Raw genomic sequence first — 12,505 nt, forward strand, 5'->3', positions numbered from 1 at the left:
ATTGGCGGCCAGCTACCACTTTCATTAATCCCAGCATTGGGGGATGGAATAAAGATTTATCAAGTCAAGTAATTTTTCCTGAAGTGCGTGTGCGTGTGTGTTTATATACCAATTACCACGACAATTGGAGGAACTCCATCAATTCCGACCTGAACCAAATCTTTAGAAAATTTCTGATGAAGCTTCTACAAATCGAATATTTTAAAGATTCACTTAACTCTGATGAGTTCTCTTCTTGGAACTCAAAAAAATTGGGCATGTTGAAATTCAATGTCTAACTAACATCCTTCCATGTCATTGAAGGACCAAGAAGATCATTAGCCGATCCAACCGAAACCGTGATTAATGTCGACTAAACCTGCAAATTTCTACAAAGCCCGTTAAACCATGTGACGAGCATGTAGGCCTCCTGATTGTCGCCTGTTGAAATATGGTAGGAAAGATAATGAATAGGCTGATGGATTTCAGTATGCCTGAACCTTTTGTACGCAGGTAAGATGATTGGCCACCAGAGATGTTCCCCATTTACACACTTCTTTGAATGTAGAGGGCAATGAGAGGGATAGCTGTTGGCCAAAGAATTTAACTATGGTGGGTCCACATTGTTTTTATACAAGTTTTCTGTAAAATTCATCTGTTAGTAATGAAAAGGAGAAATGGAGAAATGGAAATTACAACTGCAAATGCAATAGGGCTTGCTAAAAATAGTGCCAAAAAGTTACTGGACTTGTTCCTTGGCTTTATCCATTTCCATTCCCCAGGTGAGCAGTACCTGAAATTCTGCTTCCATAGAGAGAAACATTAACATTCAGCTGCTGGAAGGGGTATGACAGTAGGGATCAAGGGAATAAAAGTCAAATCTAACTATATAGATTGACAAGCCACATATGTGCCAAAAATTTCAAAAAATTACTAATGGCTTTAAATATGCAGATCTTAGAAGATGGACAATAAAGGAGAGGAAAATCTCTGCTCACGTGTAACATTGGGATGATATCCAAGTGCCACTTAAAAGGTGAAGTTCAAAAAGACCTTTACAAACTATTAGCATACATCTATAGATACAAGTCATTCCTGTGATTCCTTTAAGACATCACATGATTAAGACAGACATATCTGGACTACACTGTAACCGCAAGTGATAACAGGAAAAAAAAAAAAAAAAATTAAAAAAAATTGAGAAAACCAAAATGTATATTATATAACACTTCAAAAACAAAGAGCAGAACACACTAAAAACCCTTTAGAAAGAAAACCAAAAATTATCCCACAAGTTCACTATTAACATTTTATAAATTCTAGAAAAAAAAAAAATTAGGATTTTTTTTTAAAGACTCCAGTTTTTTAATTTGTCTTTACACTAGTATGTTTTTCTTATAGTCTATACTAAAATATTGGTGCAAGTAAAAATCATTTTACAAACTAAAAAAAACAAAAACGAATAACATGGTTGATTATGAAATCATATTTCACAAATTAAAAAAAAAAACACTGTACTTTTTTTTTTTTCGATTTTTATATTATTTTTCATTCACTCCCTTACATCTAACTACATTATCATTCAAAAGAAAATAATCTAACTTCTAAGATCCTAACATGTTAAATGTATAAAACTTTCCCTCCTATAGACCCGTTACATCCAAGTTTCAGCATTGTTGCATATTATTTGCATAAGGCTGATTGAAATGGACTAACAGAAATAGCTTTGGATAAATAAAAGGAAATAACAAAAAAACATAGGGCGATTTTTTTTTTTTCGAGAACCCTACTATCTCCTCAACGAAAGACAGCCATTTTGTAGTCCAAGCCAACATTCACGAAAGAGCACGACACCACATCACATCACTAGGAACGGGTGACAACACTGAGAAATAAGGCACTCCAGTGATGTTACTTGTTCTTAATGAACTCACACCCTCCATGGTCAACATTTTTCCTTTTAGTTTTGGACCAACAAAATGGCTGACTTTAATTTTTGGAATTAAAGGGAATACATAGGTTTTTTTTAATATACAGTGAGAAAAAAACTCAATAACTTTGTTTAGAGTCACTATCACAGTGACTGTAAAAAGAAGAGAAAAAGAAAAACCTTAACAGGACGTTTAGAGTCTGTCGACATTGACTTTTCTTTTCGCAGAACAAAAAAAAATAAAAAAATCGGAGCCATTGCACACCACATGTTATAGTGATACTGCAATATTAGACTTTTTTTCTTTCTTTGATTTATTTCGGGAGTTTTACAAAATGGTAATTACCTAATATTTCTGTGAATATAATAAATGTTTAAAGGGAAGTCGGGTTTACAAAAATTCAATTCAAGTTAATAGAGGGAGGTCTTGCCGTAAAGAACTGCCCCTTTAGACTACACCAGATACGCTGTGTAGCGCTGCAGTGAAATTGAACAGTTGGGGTTTCCTCAAAGATGACATCTCGTTGTTTGGTGGTTTGGTGGTTTCAGCTTTTTGTCAGGGCACCCTTTAACAAAAATGGGATTGTCCCATAGTGGAATACTCCTTTTAGTATTAATAAAGGAAAACATTTTTTACCATAGTATTAAATGGAGAATAACATTTTTTTTTACATTTGGTAGAAAATGTTTTTGTTTTCTAGGTGTACAGATTTACAAAATATATTTTCTTAGATCTAAGCAATTAATAATACATTTTTAGGATATCCACCAAGAGAAATTTTAAACAAAGAATTCAAAGATAAAGGCGACCATAGATGTATTGATTCCTTCCAGGAGTTGACTAGGGTTTGGTTTTTTGGAGCAACCATCTTCTTGTGGTTGGCGGATGATTTCTTTTAGTCAAACAAAAAGAAATCTGTTTAGTATATTACAATGTTAATAAACTTAACATATGCCGAAATTTTTCAAAGTTTATCATGCAGGTTCCTGCAAAAATGCTACTGTTTTTAAGGTGAATGGATGAACTTTTTGTGTATATGTTTTCAGGAATCTTCACATCTATGTCCACCTTTAGTCATCCGATCTAATCTGAAACCCGAATTTCCGAATTTAAAAGCAATCTTGTTTATAGATTGTTAGAATTGGATTAGAGAATGTACTGTAATCATGTAACCCTATTTGTAGTTATGTATTGATCTGAAACAATTATCTCCTCTTTATTAATTTTGATATTTTTTTGGACATTTGCACTCATGCTAGAGTCAGCAACCTTCTCTCTCGTAGATGTTGATATCCAACTTCTCTCAGGAAGAAGATGGTTGGCTAGTCCAGCCCAAGTCGGTGGGTACAGACAACTTAAATTTTTGTGTCTGGCTAGTTTAAGGTATATTCCCCCATCCCTGCGTTTTCCAACAATTCGGTGAACGGGCAAGGGAGGTCCTATACCAGTTATTAAAGTGGATGTAAGTTTCCAAGTTAAGGTCACCTTTCGAGAGGCCCCACTGCAATCCTGGGATATGTTGACCCTTTATCCAGGCTAGACTTGAGAGTGTAAATGATCCAAAGTTTTCAATCCCATTAAAATTTCACAAAGTATCCAAATACCAAATGGTAACCACCCCATTTTTCTGTACCATATTACAAAACATTAGTTAACTTGAGGCAATTTTAAAACTAACATAGGTGGCTATCTAATACATTTTATAAATGTAGGGAAATACCATATAACCTGTAAGTCTACTGAGCCAATTGGTGACCCGGTTACGGTTATATCATATTTTCAATAGTGTTCCCATCGATACATGATTTCATATACAGGTTTTTACAGTGGACAATATCATTGAAGTGCATGGCATGGACTAAGATAAAAGGTAAAACATTTCATAACTGGGAAAACTGAAAACCCAATAGCTGAAATCAGTTTGGGGGGGGGGGGGTAGTAAAGTTGTGAATGCAGATTAAAAATTTTAGGAATTGAAGGCGTTTGTTCACGAAGCAGAAAGATCAATGTATCTTCAACAATCAAAATCTACCATTCACTGCGGGTGGTTAAAAGGACCCTCTTAAAAGGACCCTTGAAAGGATTTGAAGAATAAACCCCCTATGTTTACATTCTATATACATCTCTCAGATGTTTAAAAATATATGTATATATTTATACATAAAAAAGGATTACAATAAGGTGTCAGAATATACAAAATTAAAAAAAAACAAAAACTATTTAGCACTGAAAATTCCATCTTTACATCTAAATCCATTAAATCCATAAAGCCATATACCATGTGAATGTATCAGATCTGCTTCAGTCACATCTCTCACCATTGAGGCACTGGCACGCACTGTGCAAAATTTCATTCAGGTAACGCAAAATAGTTTTCAACAGAAAAAAAAAACAAAAAAAATTTTTCAAATTAAAAACACTCTTGTTAGTCCACATATTACATTAATTGTGGCAGTATTCTGGAAAACAGGAACCAAAGTGGTTAGAGATCCACTGCTCAAAATCAAGTGCAACTCGTCCGTGTTTAGGCAACACCCATTTCTTAAAGCTATAGCATATACGATTGTTCTCTCACGACTTCACTTAAAGTTATCTCCTCTGCTGGCTTGTATATATGGCTGGATCAAGCCAATGTCCATATGTACAAAGCCGAGATCCTGTATGTCCATTATTCCTGCTGTCCCTGTGATGCTTCGTTCCGTTTTGTAGGCCCCGCCCACTCATTTCCCTCACGTTGGGGGTGAGGGGTGTGTATAAATAATAAGTGCTAAAATGACTGTGCCAGTGGGCTACGACACAGTTGCATTAAAATATAACAAATAATTTAGGCATGGGATGAAGGTAGAGAGTAAAATGTGTACTGTAAGTTCATATCATCACAATATTATGCATGTTATATTTTAGTAAAATCAGCTTATTCAGATTTTATATTATTAAAATTTTTTATTTCTAGTTATTGTTATGGCCTTACTGTTACTTTTTAAATGCATTATTCTTCATTTCTGGCTTCCATCTAAGGCTTCCCAAACACACACTGCTCATTGTAATAGTTATTGCTATAGACTTCCCCATGCACACAAGGGTGAGCTATAGAAGGGCGCCGTCTCCGCACCATCCAATAGTAAAGTATTAGGTTATTTTTTAGTATGTGGTGTCTCGCAATCCATGTGGACATCAGGTGTAAAGAGACAATGGGGCGCATTTACTAAGAGTCCTCGGACCGTGATTCTGTCGGGTTTCCCGAATATTTCCTTTTTGTGCCGAATTTCCCTGGGTTTTTGGCGCACGCGATCAGAATGGCGTCGGCTTGCATACAGCACAAAAAAAAACAAACAAAAAACCCCCCAAAAAAACGGGGGGTGGGGTGCTGTCGGACAACCCGACTGATTCAGACAAACCGCGGAATTTAAAAACGAAATTGTGTCACAAGATCAAGCACTTACATGCACCAGGAAGAAGAAGGTGAACTCCAGCGGACCTGAGCAGGGAAGCGACACATGAAGGAAATTGGACGCACGACCTTCGTGAATTGCGGCAGCTCCGAATCCTCGACGAACAGCACACAGCGGGGATCGCAACAGGACCGGGTAAGTAAATCTGCTCCAATATTTTTAAGTCTTCTCTGTAGCAGATAACTGCACCCCTGATACTGCCCCCTACTTAGCTGCAGCCACTGAGGCAGGCAAGTGGCTCAACTCACCTCATGGCTGGTGCACCCCTGCACACACAGCTTGGCTAAGTGTGCTCGTGTACAGAATTGGGATAAGGAAGAAATAAGGATGGGGCATGTTTAAATTTATTGACGATGCTTCTCTCCCATGACATATGATATTATTGTTCATCTTCTGATTGTGCCCAAAGATTTGAGTTATGTTTTATTCGACCCCTGAACATGACCCTTAAAAATAAAAACCACTATTGACCGATGGCCAAGTGGTTGGTATTCCAATAAACATGTCAACGTGTACTGTACATAAAGATAGCAAATTGTAATCATGCCTGGGTATAAGGTGAATGAAGCTGGGGCATGCCACCTTGCTGATAGCATGCATATATACATTTGGGTTAAGAAACTTTTTAAAAAACAGTTAGTTGATGGAAGCCAAAGATTCAGCAATGCATTTAGTAAAAGTTGTAGGAAGGCTCAAAATCAACTTGTTCAGTTAACTCCAGTAAATTTTAAAATAATTAAAAATTTTTTTTTTAAATAATTTAAAAAAATGGTGGCAACATTACCGTGAAGATGAATTTGTGATTTAGATGGTGATGTTTTTTTGGTAAAAATAATTAAAGGATTGAATAAAATTTAAAAAAATATAAAAATTTTGAGCTCATTTCTTAGGGACCTTCTTTTCGGAACCACTTTGCCCCTGTTTGGCATAATACTAAGAATATGACAGAACAACGATGCATGTAATAATTAATCACAATGCAAAAGATGGTCTCGAGTATACTTATCATAATGATACACGCATAAAAATGGAATCGACTACAATGTAAACAAAACAGTTAAGATAACACTTTAAAATGTGAATCCACCAATAATATGCAGCAAAACAAAGCTTCCGCATGGTGCACTCATCTAACATGGTACACGCAGAATGATTACATGTGTTAAAAGTAAATGTGTTAGAAAAGTCTAGTATAGTATCCTACGTGTATAACCGCTTTCAGAGAGCAATGATGACTTTTATGTTTTGTTTTTTTTCCCATAGTGCTGTTTTCAGACATTCCCATAATTTTTTTTTTTCTCTTTTTGGTTAACATGTAGACTGCAGCAGGCTTACTGTCGAGGTGGTAGAGGACGCCAGTAATGGATATTTACAGAAAGGCCATGTGTAACTTCCCACGGAGAAATTCTGGTACTCCACAATTCTGCTGTTCAGAATTTCAACATGGCCTACTAGAGAAGGAAAAAGAAACAAAGACAGAAAGTTATGACACCGAGGAACCAGTGGGGCAAATTCAGTCATTGTTAAGGCAACATAATGTCGGGAATAAGGGGATAGGGAAGTTACACCTTGTGTCCATCTTGAACTTTATATTAGGAAATAGCATTTTCCAAAAGTAGCTTCTGTACCTTATGTTATATTCAACTGTCCATATTGGTAATAAAGTGCCATCTTAGGCTTCTTTCACACCAACATATACTATCATCGTCACCGACTCGCTGTGCATGTGCCAGAGGCCCATACGGACCCATCTTGCTGAACTCAAACCAATGTTACATCCAATTTTCACTCATGCTGGAACAGAGGTGTGAGCTCAATGAGTTTATCAACTTAAAGTAACCAAAGAGGCAGTTTTCTTACTCCCAGTGCTCGCTGGCAAAATGTATGCGAACAACCCCTCCTCTAGAAGCAAGAGGTCCCTACATCAGCTGGAGGTCTCCTTAAGAATATGAACCCAATCACATTACAATATAGAGAAAACATGTTGGCACCAAATAGGCAACTTCTCTTTTACCAATCTTGGAATATCTACTACATTATTGCCAAGTTTATGTTTTTAAAAAGTTCATGATATGATCTAAGGTGGAGCTTCCCTTTGAATGTGTATTTTATTCTTTTACTTCTATACAGTATTTATTGCAACCTAAGCAACACCCATGGACCACATTTTATCTTGATGACCCCTGGCACATGTATTTTTCATAGCCCTGATCTTAAGAATACACATGTAAAAATGACTTTAGTGCAAAGCAACGTCATATAGTTGTATGTGAATTGTGTTATCCGAGATGTCACCGTTTCCCAGGCATAAGATTAATTACGCAAAAAACTGTACTGAGGTTTACTTTACTTCTCATAAAGCCAAAAGTTCACTTGAGGTTTCTACTCCAATCGGTGTCTTCCTTTCACAACAGGTGTAATTTAATAATTTAAAGGGCGAGTTACACAATTACCTAAAACACTGCTTATATTTTCCATAAGAACATCTGTTTGCTTGTTGGAACACCATGTTGTCTACCTGCTATATATGTTCCGACTTTCGCTGTAAAGGTCTTATTGAAATTTAATAAGATTGTAATGTTCACTTTCCATGACCAAATTGATTTTGTTGCATTATTTGTAACCTCTGTGAAACTTTAAAACTATTCAATAAAATGTAAGTTGAAAAAAAAAACAAAACAAAAAACACTGCTTATATACATTTCTTGGACGAAATAAAATAAATATTGTTGCTTTTTTATTTTATTTTTTTAACAGGAATAGAAATTATTGCGGCTTAACCTCATTGAAATGATGCAAAGACTTTTCAAACTACTAGTGAACAGCATAAAGTCTTTGTAATAATTCATTGAGGGATAACACTAGTGAGGTTACAAAAATTTAGGTTTAAACTTTTTACTTTCTCATGTAATTTTTAATTTAAATGTAAGGGCACGTGCAGGTGATGGGTATGACATATGTACATTATGGTGCTGAAACCCAAATCAAAGCCTATAATAACGTGAATCTCACACATGTGAATAGGGTTCTGGGTGTGAGGCAAATACTGGAAAAATTTGCAAGCGACGCCAAAAGTCATGCAGGAGAGAGAGAGGAGATCTCGCTGGTGTTCTCTGGCACCAGCTTTCCCCTTAGGACACTGGTTAACAGGATGTTGTAATCTACAATTCTTGTTTTCCCATGATATTTGTGGGGACTACAGATTGTTGCCCATTCCTGTGAAAATAAGGTGTTTCGTCTGACACTATAAAGAAAAAAATATTGTTGGCCCTAATTGTTGTCTGTAAAAAACGTAGACACTGAAGAGCCACTTTATAAATAGTTCAGAATGGCTTAAAAAGGTAAAAAATCAATTTACTCCCCTGCTGCTTTTGTTCCCTGATAATTCCCAGGTCCCTGCTCATCTTTTTTGATGCTCAGGAAGTGACCATTCAGCCAATCACAGCCCACCACAGCCAGCGATTGGCTAAGCAGTCATTTCCTGTTTGTTTAAAAGGGAAGAGGAAGTTGTCATTGTGGCAGTTGGAAATCAAAAAGGAGATAACTTATATTTTACTTTTGGAAAACTTTTTGGTAGCTTTAATAGAATCTATTAAAAATTTGCAAATTTGAACTACTTTATGTAAAATATGAAATAATTTCAGTTTTATATTATTTTATAAAATATATTAATTTAATAAATGTATTATTAAGTATTATTATCATTATATATATTTATATCTGTCGAGGACCAATAGAATTTGAGCAATATGCGTAGTGTATAATACATTGAATTGATACATGCGATTCCATTTCTGAAATAAACCTCTCCCGTTGTTAATATTGTAATAATATACTTTCTTTGTAGAATATACACAAAGCCCTTTCAGACCAAACATGGGATAGAATCTCAGGATAAACACATCTACACGGTCAAATAGTTGGCATTCCGGATATTAAACTCTACAAATAAAAACCTGGTTTCCACATGTAACAGAACCCCCCCCACCCCCAAACCCCCCCACCCCCAAAAAAAACAAACATTTGGAATCTAGCAAAATAGGTCCATCTTTAACATGGAAAGCAACACAAAGCAACATATTATGGAAGCAACGTTCTGCAATGTTCTGGTACAAAAAGCATATAAATTTGTTGCAAGTCAATATTTGCAATGTTAACAGCAATGCAGCATTAACCCCTCGAAGCTGTGCTGTCTCATGGTAACATTCATCTAGTCCTGACTCTTAGCCTTCGCTAATGCCACTTATTACATAGAGAATATATCAGAAGTCTCCTCTAGGTCAGTAATTATATGAGTAGTCCCAAAAATATGCTTTTTTTTCCAAATATCAGAAATCAGTTAATACGTTAATGTTAAGATGAAAACAAACTTACTGTTCTATTGGTAAGATCTGTGATACATACATGCTGTTATTCAGTTCATCTAGTGAAAATTGGGACATCTACAGTGGAAAAGATTTCAAATTAAAAGGTTTTTCTGGAGAGAATGCTATTTATGATTGCCGTTAATGGTGGTGAATGGAAAACTGGTCTGCGATCAATAAGTCACAGCCGTGGGTTTCCTCCGTGAGGAAGGGGGTGGGGGTCTAGGATATGGAACCAGGCAAGCATTTTAATTTGGTTTGTGCATGAGTTCTAGTCAACCCTGCGTCATTGGCTTAGGGTCGGGTCTATTTGCTAAGGCAGTACTTAGTTGGTACATCTGGTCCATTTTGTGGCATCTAGCAGCATATTACTAAAAAAAAACCAAGGGTGCCATATTATGTTAGGTTTATACACATGGAGACAAATAACAGGTTCAATGCTAGAGGTAAATGCAACATTTTTATAGTAATATAAAACATTAAGATCAGGGTTGAAAGGTGATTGCTGCAGAAGCATCATGGGTAATATTGGTAAGGTGCATCTTATATAGTTCCTATAGATACAGTAGCATTAGACCTTGTTCATATAGTGCAATATTAGTACAGGTTTCTGCTGCTGCTCCCATCACAGGGATCCAGGTGTTCATTACAAAGTGCCCCAAATGTACGAACAACCAGTGCTCCATTCTCTTCTACGGGACTTCCCGGAATAATGGGGGAGATTTATCTGAAGTGTCAGAGCAGAACTGTTCCAGTTGCCCCATGGTAGCCAATCAGAACCCAGCTTTCATTTTCCTACAGCTGTTTATAAAATTAAAGTTGAGCTCTGATGCAACTAGAACGGTTTTACTTGATGATGAATCTCCCCCAATGTCTCCTGCCAGTCCCTGGAAGCGAACTGAGCACAGTTCAGATGTGATAGATCGTGATACAAGGGAATCCCCGGGTTACATACAAGATAGGTAATATGGCATTCATTGGGTCCGTATTTCCCAGACTGAAAGGACCCCAAGGCCAAGTTTACAGTTGCATTTGCTAGTTTCCTTTACACATTCTGTTATTAATAGTGGAACACAAAGTAGCGCCTGCATACATTTTTTCTGCTATAAGTAACGGGAACATAATAAAAAGGAAACCTCCCTTAGGCTACATTCACACAACCGTATGGGGGGCGCATGTATGGGTGCAAGCTTGCAGCCTTACATATGTCCCCCCGTAGATGGCAATGGGTGCATGGAGCAATATGATGCCGCACACGTGTAGCACCGTACCGCTCCATAAACGGGAAACCGTTAGGACATGTCCTATCTTTTCCTGTGTTAGGGACCATACGCCGTGCATTTCTTTGGAGAGAGGTCACCCTCCTGCTCTCCATGGCGAATGACGTATGCCTGCCTGGCTACGGCCCATCGGGCATATGTTTGTGTAAATGTAGCCTTACGTTAATGTCTGAAGGAAACGGAAGACTTTCCATGAACCTTGCGTCTTTTGTTTCCATTACCCTCTTCTGAAGTGGAGATTATGTGGGAAGCCCCAGGCGCTGGTGTGAACTCTGCAAAAACTGGAAGTCTTTCTTTCCTTTTTGGCAGAACAAAGAGGCTACCGGGGCGACGTGTGGCCTCAGTTCTGGCTACTCCAGAGTTGCGTTAAAAATTTACTTATTTGCTCAATAAAAGTTTCCAAACTATTGCAGGGGCGTGAGGATTAGCCCTTAAAATGGATAGCCTCACATCCTATAGATCCACCTACCACCCCATCTACCTTTATAGGTAGATATGTGGTGGTAGGTGCCCTTTAACAGGAATCTATTATTAGAGACATTTCTATCTATCTAAGGATAGGTGATAAATGTCTGGTCACAGGGGGTACAGCCTTCGGTACCACCGGCAAGAATAAGACTTCTAACATCAGGACTGCCGATTGCAAAGTTAAATAAAATTGCACCCAAAATGCACTATGAGAACAAGGCCTGTTGCTGGTTTTCACATTGAATAGTAATTCTAGGCGTGTTTTAGAGAACACGCCGTGCATGAACAATAGTAGCGCAATTCTCATTTATAAATGACTTACAGGACATATAAATGGGTTGTAATAGGATTATAATCTCAGCAAATAGACGCCTACTGGACACATGCAAGCCTGACATGAATTACATCATGGCAGAAGCGGGGCAACTTGTCCTATGTTAGTTATTGTTTAAGCTAGAAACATGTAACTTTTTGACTAATTAATAATATCTAATGACTACATGACTTACTTAGAGTATTATATAGGGTTTAATAAGCTGTCTATTCGAGGAAGGACTCTGCAAATAACACAACATGATCACTGACTCTGCCATGTCGCTCTTGTTAGAACATACAATCACCCCTTCTATCGCTCGAAAATCAGAACGGTCATAAGCATCACATATATACACCTCAGGACAAGTGACAAATATTAACCCTTTGTTATGGTGGTGCCATTTTTTGGTATAGATATACATAAATCAGTCAACATCATCGAATATCTATACATGAAAATAGCACCACCTATCCGCAAGGTGCATATAATAAATACTATAAGAAATACTATACTTGTACATTATGGCAGGATTCTACATGTGCAATAAAGCTATTTTAAAGGGCCAAACCTGATTGGCTGTAGCTGTTGCAGCGAAGGGCACGCTGGTGGCGGGTGTTGTTGCTGCAGACACAGTGGTGGGCGTAGCACCGTGCATCATGGGTACTTTCAGGAGGGAACCATGGAAGCGACATACAGGAGGGTGGAGGGTTAATGG

The 12,505-nt window shown here is 37.3% G+C and overlaps 1 protein-coding gene and 1 long non-coding RNA gene across 9 annotated transcripts in view; one reads left to right on the forward strand and one right to left on the reverse strand.

Moving 5' to 3' along the window:
• Positions 1 to 7,051, forward strand: part of LOC140076403 (uncharacterized) — a 30,496-nt gene extending 23,445 nt beyond the window's left edge. For 2 of the 3 annotated variants that reach the window (XR_011849595.1, XR_011849593.1), the window contains exons 2-3: positions 304 to 492; positions 6,682 to 7,051. This is a non-coding gene — a long non-coding RNA (uncharacterized lncRNA). Of the gene's footprint in view, positions 1 to 303; positions 493 to 933; positions 1,016 to 6,681 lie in introns of all 3 variants that reach the window. The other variant, XR_011849594.1, reaches the window with a different exon arrangement.
• MBNL3 (muscleblind like splicing regulator 3) overlaps positions 5,271 to 12,505 on the reverse strand; it is a 46,036-nt gene continuing 38,801 nt past the window's right edge. For 2 of the 6 annotated variants that reach the window (XM_072122929.1, XM_072122926.1), the window contains 3 exons: positions 12,359 to 12,453; positions 9,737 to 9,804; positions 5,271 to 6,813 (listed from right to left, as the gene is read on the reverse strand). In XM_072122929.1, the coding sequence (XP_071979030.1) occupies positions 6,801 to 6,813; positions 9,737 to 9,804; positions 12,359 to 12,453 (176 nt within the window). In that variant the 3' untranslated portion in view covers positions 5,271 to 6,800. Of the gene's footprint in view, positions 6,814 to 9,732; positions 9,805 to 11,967; positions 12,032 to 12,358; positions 12,454 to 12,505 lie in introns of those variants that run through there. The other 4 variants (XM_072122931.1, XM_072122930.1, XM_072122927.1 and 1 more) reach the window with 4 other exon arrangements.

Source organism: Engystomops pustulosus, chromosome 9 (genome assembly GCF_040894005.1).
Source record: "Engystomops pustulosus chromosome 9, aEngPut4.maternal, whole genome shotgun sequence".
Lineage (NCBI taxonomy): Eukaryota > Metazoa > Chordata > Amphibia > Anura > Leptodactylidae > Engystomops > Engystomops pustulosus.